Source organism: Indicator indicator, chromosome 16 (genome assembly GCF_027791375.1).
Source record: "Indicator indicator isolate 239-I01 chromosome 16, UM_Iind_1.1, whole genome shotgun sequence".
Classification (NCBI taxonomy): domain Eukaryota; kingdom Metazoa; phylum Chordata; class Aves; order Piciformes; family Indicatoridae; genus Indicator; species Indicator indicator.
The window spans coordinates 1,224,369-1,231,561 of NC_072025.1; the positions used below are offsets into that span (position 1 = coordinate 1,224,369).

Genomic DNA, 7,193 nt, shown 5'->3' on the forward strand with positions numbered 1-7,193 from the left:
CGGCAGTTGCGTAACCTGGGAGCCACCTGGCCCCCACCCGCTGCCGTGTCAGCAGCCTCAGCCCAACATCCCCAGGGACTCCTGTGTCCATCCCTGGAGGGGAAACTGAGGCAATGGCAGGCGGGGGAGGGGGAAGGTAGGGGGAGAGGGGACCCTCCCTCAGCATTCCCTCATCCCCTTGCCATCAGGGCTGGTAATTAATTACTTGGGAGCAGGGAAATTACCCCCCTTAATTACCACTTTTCGTTATTCCCCTCTAACCGCCTTAGTGCAGGGCTTATGTGCTTACAGGGCCTGGTGGGTTCCAGGAAGGGGGTGGAGATGGACACACATATGGGGGTCCCGACCCCAAGCCCCATCTCCCACCTCTGCCACAATCTCAGCCTTGCAATGCCTGGGGAGGGGGGGGTGAAGGGGACGCAGGTGGTGGCAGGGTGACCCTCCCCGCACCCCCGGCAGCCGGTGGTGGCAAGGCAGGGCGGGTGGCTTGGGTGTCGCAGGGTTTAGGGTTACAGGGCTGGGGCTCAGCACCTTTTTAATTCTTCATCGCGTGGCTGATTGATCCCCCGCCGGGGTCCCTCCCTCTCCCCCCCCCCGCCCCCGGCCCCGCTCAGACACTAAAGATTAAGAGGGTGACAAAGAGGCGACTGCTTACACAGCACCCGCGGCTAAGCCGCCTTGAAGAGCGCAAGGCGAGAGCCCTGCTGCCCGCAGTGCCGCCGGAGCGCCGCCGCCTCGCCAGCGCCGGGTGGCAGCGGGAGAGCCTGGGGTCCTCCGCTGGAGCATGGCCGAGTCACCGGCGGGGTCGGTGGTGAGCGCCGGGCTGGATGACAGCCCCACGGGTAAGGGGTGGTGCTCTGCCGGAGCGGGCTGGCCGGGGCTGGCTCAGGGGTGACTTTGTGGTCATGTCCCAAGAGCCCTGGGGGTCCTCAGCGTGGTTCTGCTCTGGGATACTTGGGATCCATCTCCAAGATGCCCAGGGTCACCCGTTGTGGGTTTTCTCTAAGAAGCCTGGGGTCACCCATCATAGCTTTTGTACAAGATGCCCAGGGTTCCCATCATGGTCCTTCACCGTGATGCCAGGGTCCTCATCATGGCCTTCTCCTGCGTGCCTTTAGTCCTCCTCATGGCCCTTCTCTGAGACACCTGCAGGTCCCTGTCATGGTCCTACTCCAAGATGCCTGGGACATCACCATCACAGTCACAGGATCACAGGATGTTAGGGGTTGGAAGGGATCTCTGGAGATTATCAAGTCCAAACCCAAGTCCTTGGAGTCCTTCTCCAAGACACTCAGAGTCTGCATCATGGTTCTTCTTTGGGATGTTTGGTACCCAGTGTTCCCATTGTTGTCCTTCTCCGGAATGACTGGGGACCCCATCAGGGCTCTTCCCTGGGGTGCCTGGGATCCTCAGCTATCAATTTTCTCCAAGAAGCTGAGAATCACCTTCTCTGGGGTCAAGATGCCTGCAGTTCCCAACCCTCTCCCTGGTGCCCGTAGTCCTCATCATGGTCCTCCTCCAGGGTCCCCAGCTATATCTGCTCTCCAGGACATCTCCAGTTACTGGTTCAGGCTCTTCTCTGGGATTCCTGGAGTCCCCTCACTGGGACATCCGATGCCAGCCATCCCTAGGGACACGTTTATCCCTTTTTATTTTTCTTAAAGTCCTTTGAGAGCTCATGCCACAACACCCTAAGTGCTGGGACACAGGGAGTCCCTGAGGTGTCCCCTATCCATGTCTCTGCACTGGACCAATGGAGGTGGAAGCCACCCCACCAGCAGGATGCTGGGAGGCCTTGCCCCCTCCCCGGGCTGGGAGGGATGGGTGCCCTCGGAGTGTCCCAGGGCATCCTGCATGTGATGGTTCTGCTCCCACAGGGCTGAGCCCAGCTCCTGGCAAGGCACTGAGCCCTGTGCTGCTGTGCAAGGTGTGTGGGGACAGCAGCAGTGGGAAGCACTACGGCATCTATGCCTGCAACGGCTGCAGTGGTTTCTTCAAGCGCAGCGTCCGCAGGAAGCTCATCTACAGGTGGGGCTGGGGTCCCCATGAGGCAACAGTTAGGGGGACAGGCAGCCAGTGGGGAAGAGACCCGGGGGTGGACATAGAGTAGGGCAGAGACTGAGGGGACCATGCACCTGTGAGGAAAGAGACTCATGGTGTGGCTGCTTAGCAGGGTAAGGATGCCCAGTGGAGCAGGGACCGGGAAGATGGGAACCCAACAAGGGTAGGGATCAAGAGGATGTGAAAGCAATGACAGGAAACCCAACAGATGGATGCTGAGTGGTGTTGGACAGCCAGTGGGGTAGGGATTGGGAGGGCCTGATCCAAGTGGGGGAGGGGACCCGAGTGTGGGGACCCAACATGGCAAGGACCTAGGGCACGGGCAAAGATTGGGGCAGAGACCCCAGGTTCAAGGGGGATTTGAATCCAGCAGGGAAGGGACCAGAGGACAGGCACCCAATGGGGCAGAGATATGGAGTGGGGTGATCCAGGGCAACCAATAGGAACAGGACATTCATCAGGGCAGGGTATTCACTGGGACAGGTCACCCTTGGAGAGGGCATCCACAGGGGACAGGACATTCACTGGGACAGGGCACCCACTGGGAACAGGGTGCCCATCAGGGTGGGACACCCACTGGATGAAGGACACCCATTGGGGTGGGGAACAAGGCATCCAGCAGGGACAAGGCACCTAAGAGGATGGTACCCATGGAGGTAGACCATTCCTTAAGGACCTCCTTGGACAGCTGCAGCTGGGTGCCACTTCTCCTTGTAGGTGCCAGGCGGGGACAGGGCTGTGCCCGGTGGACAAAGCGCACCGCAACCAGTGCCAGGCCTGCCGGCTCAAGAAGTGCCTGCAAGCCGGCATGAACAAGGATGGTGAGATGGGGAGCGACACTCATGGTGGCAGCTGGTGTGGGGGGGGTGACAGTGGGGTGGCTGGCAGTGACACCACCTTGTCCCCACAGCTGTGCAAAATGAGCGTCAGCCCCGCAGCACAGCCCAGGTCCGGCTGGACAGCATCGAGCTGGACACCGAGCTGCCCCCTGAGCATGTGGCCACCACCCGTGAGGTCCCTCCAACCCCCTGCCCAGCCTCCCGGGGTCCTGGTGCCACTGGCACCATCACCCCAGGCCCCCGAGCACCCACACCTCCCAGCAACCATCGCTTCATGGCCAGCCTGATGACGGCTGAGACCTGCGCCAAACTGGAGCCCGAGGACGGTGAGTGGCTGCTAGTGGGGAGGTGATGGGTGGTGTTGTCCCCAAGGTGTGGTGACCACCAGTGTCCTCTTCCTGCCCCACAGCTGATGAGACAGTGGATGTAACGGGCAGCGAGCCAGAGCGGGTGGCTGGCGAGTACCAGGTGGCTCCATACCCAGCAGCCAGCCCTGAAAACGTCTATGAGACCTCAGCACGTCTGCTCTTCATGGCTGTGAAATGGGCCAAAAACCTGCCTGTCTTCTCCAACCTGCCTTTCCGTGACCAGGTGGGGTCAGGGACCCGCATGGGGCAAGGGGGACGCCAAAAAAAGCTTAGGCAAGCAGTGGGATTGGAGCTGGCTGGAGCATTCACTGCAGAGCCTTGCGACTGCCCCACCCCGAGGTGATGCTCTTCAGCCCAAGCAGGTGGCTGCAGATGCTGGAGGCTTTGGTGATGACAGGGGTTTTGGGGTTCCTCTTCCACCTCTCCCCAGGTGATCTTGCTGGAGGAAGCATGGAGTGAGCTGTTCCTGCTCTGTGCCATCCAGTGGTCCATGCCCCTGGAGAGCTGCCCACTGCTGGCTGTTCCCGAACCGGCCCCTGGCAAGCTGCTGCCAGCCGCCCTGGATGTCCGAGTGCTGCAGGAAACCCTCGGCCGCTTCAAGGCCTTGGCCGTTGACCCCACCGAGTTTGCCTGCATGAAGGCTGTGGTGCTCTTCAAACCAGGTGAGGGGACCCCCCCGGCACTCCCTGCTCCCCTCCCCGGCTCCCCAGCCCATCGCTCCCTTCGTCCCTCAGAGACCCGCGGCCTGAAGGACCCTGACCAGGTGGAGAACCTGCAGGACCAGTCGCAGGTGATGCTGGGCCAGCACAACCGCTCCCACTACCCTGGGCAACCTGTCAGGTACGACCATCCCCACATGCCCACGGGGGACACCAGGGAGTGGAGACACTCCCCCGCAGCCACCACTCTGCCCTCCCCAGGTTCGGGAAGCTGCTGCTGCTCCTCCCGGCACTGCGCTTCATCTCCTCGGAGCGCGTGGAGCTGCTCTTCTTCCGCCGCACCATCGGCAACACTCCCATGGAGAAGCTGCTGTGTGACATGTTCAAGAACTGACTGCCCTCACCTGTGCCACCTGGCTGCTTTGTCACTTTGCACTGCCACCCTGTCACTCCCTCCCCGGGCACCTCCACGCACCATCTCCAGGCTGCTGGGCAGGACTATGGGGTGCTGCTGGTGGCAAGGGGATGTGGGACCAGTTTCACTGGGGGCAGCTGGTGGCAGGGGGATGTCCTCAAGGGAATGCCAGTTGTCCCAGGAGCACCACGTCGGGATGGGTGTCTCAGTGTGAGCTGCAGTCCCAAACGCTGGAGGAACCCAAGCACTGGCACCCATGGGGACTCACTGCCATCCAGGGGTGACACGAGTTTGGGGGTGACACCAGTTTGGGGGTGACACTTGCCTAGGAATGATGCCAGCCCAGGGCATAACAGCAGACCGGGGGTGATGTCAAACTGGAAGTGATCCCAGCCCAGGGATGACACTGGCTAAGGGTGATGCTAACTTAGGGGTGACACTAGCCCAGAGTCGATGTCAGCATGGGGTGTGACACAAGACCAAGACTGACACTGGCAGGAAATGATGCCAGCCCAGGCATCATCTGTCCACAGGCAGGATGGCCATCCTGGGACTGACACCAGACCAGGGCTAATATCGGCTGGGGGTGATGCCAGCTTGGGAGTGAGATTGTCCCAGAGGTGATACCAGGCCGGGCTGATGCAATCCAAGGCTGATGCCAGAACAAGGCTGACACCCACCAGGGCTGATGTCAGCCTGGGGATGACACTGTCCCAGATGTGACATTGGCCAGGGTTGACACAGGTCCAGGGTGACCCCAGCCTGGGGGTATGACCCTAGCTCAGGAGTGACACTGGCCAGGGGTGAATGCCATCCAGAGGTGACACTGGCCAGGGGTGATGCCAGCCACGGGTGGCACTGTCAGGGAGAGGGGACACCATCCCAGACAGGAGTCCTGCACCCAGCCACAATCACTGCCCCACACTCAGGGGCACCCTCCACCGTGATGTCACCTCTGTGATGCCAGGGCCCTGTGGTGGCAGACCTTCGTCCTCATATCCCATGGGGCTCCAGCTCTCCCCCTCCCCGGTTTTATAGACTGAATAAAAAGGACTTTTTGCAGCAGCCTCTTTGCGCCGCCGCCTCAGGGTCCCTGTCTTGGGTGGGGATGGATGAGGAGGGGTGGGGAGGGGCTGTTAATGATTGGTTTGAAGTAATAGAATTGATATAAAATTAAGTAAGCTGCATATAAAGGAACTGAAAATAGAACAGCTGAATGCAAAAAAATACCCCAAATGCCCAAAACATCAATGAGATGAATGAGCTGAAATAATCTGAAAATAAATGAAAAATTATTTGAATAAAAATAAAAAGAAAGTAAATAATTTGAAATAATCTGAACAGAAATAAATTGACAATAAATTGTCTGAGTACAAATAGCTTAAATCATAGAATCATAGAATCAGTCAGGGTTGGAAGGGACCACAGGGAGCATCCAGTTCCAACCGCCCTGCCATGGGCAGGGACACCTCACACTACATCAGGCTGGCCAGACCTCATCCAGCCTGGCCTTAAACACCTCCAGGGATGGGGCCTCAACCACCTCCCTGGACAACCCATTCCAGGCTCTCACCACTCTCATGGTGAAGAACATCTTTCTCACCTCCAGTCTTCATCTCCCCACTTCCAGCTTTGTTCCATCCCCCCCCAGTCCTGTCACTCCCTATTAGCCTCAAAAGTCCCTCCCCAGCTTTCTTGTAGCCCCCTTCAGATACTGGAAGGCCACAAGAAGGTCACTTCAGAGCCTTCTCTTCTCCAGACTGAACAGCCCCAACTCTTTCAGGCTGTCCTCATAAGAGAGGTGCTCCAGCCCTCTGCTCATCCTGGTGGCCCTTCTCTGGACACCTTCCAGCATGTTGTGCTGGTTTGAGGCCAGCCAGAACATCTCTTGCCCCGAAAGGGACAAAAGAATGACACACGCAAACGGATTGGAGAGTGATGGAAAAAGTTAAAATGGAAAAACGAATTGGTGAAGCTACAGAAAACTACAAACTACAAAGCATAGTGGAAAAGAACATCCTAAAGCATACAGAATCCCCTCACAGGATTCCCAAAAGCTTCCCAGTCCTCCCTTCCTCCCACCTGAGGGTCTACCCAACCCCTCAGGGCTCTTCCTTCCCCCCCTCCCACTGCTAGGCAAGTCTCAGGCTGGCCAGGTCTGAGATTGCCTCCCCCTCCATTCTCCTCCTGGCATTAGGCCTAGACAGGCCTAAGAGGCCTGAGATACTCCCCCGGCATTACCCGATAAGAGAGGACATCTCCCATGGGAGCAGAGGGAAGAAAGAGGAAGAGAATGACTCTGCAGATGGCCTTATAGGGCGCAGGATTTATGGGTAGAAATACGCCATTTCCTGTGTCCACCCCTCTGGGTGGGCACCCAGGACACCAGAGGTGTATCTCATGTAGCAGTGGCAGGGGGCATCCAGCCTAAACTGCCACACATGTCCATATCCCTCTTGTAATAGGGGCTCCAGAACTGGATGCAGTACTCCAGGTGTGGTCTCACCAGAGCTGAGCAGAGGAGGAGAATTCCCTTCCTTGACCTGCTGGCCACACTTCTCCTGATGCAGCCCAGGCTCTGGTTGGCTTTCTGGGCTGCAAGTGCACATTGACAGCTCCTGTTGAGCTTCTCATCCCCCAGCATCCCTAAGTCCCTCTCCTCAGGGCTGCTCTCCAGCCAGTCCCTGCCCAGCCTGTAGCTGTGCTTGGGATTGCCCTGACCCAGCTGCAGGACCTTGCACTTGGTCTTGTTGAACCTCATGAGGTTGTCCTGGGCTCAGCTCTCCAGCCTGTCCAGGTCCCTCTGGATGGATCCCTTCCCTCCAGTAAATAAGTAAAATTAAAGAAGATT

The 7,193-nt window shown here is 58.5% G+C and overlaps 1 protein-coding gene across 1 annotated transcript; it reads left to right on the plus strand.

Annotated features, from left to right (window-relative positions):
• Window positions 1-784: 784 nt before the first annotated feature.
• NR2E3 (nuclear receptor subfamily 2 group E member 3) lies at window positions 785-4,321 on the plus strand. Its single transcript, XM_054387959.1, has 8 exons — window positions 785-842; window positions 1,878-2,028; window positions 2,779-2,882; window positions 2,972-3,226; window positions 3,310-3,491; window positions 3,699-3,930; window positions 4,003-4,108; window positions 4,189-4,321. The coding sequence occupies exons 1-8, from the start codon at window positions 785-787 to the stop codon at window positions 4,319-4,321; spliced, it is 1,221 nt and encodes a 406-aa protein (XP_054243934.1).
• The last annotated feature ends 2,872 nt before the right edge of the window (window positions 4,322-7,193 follow it).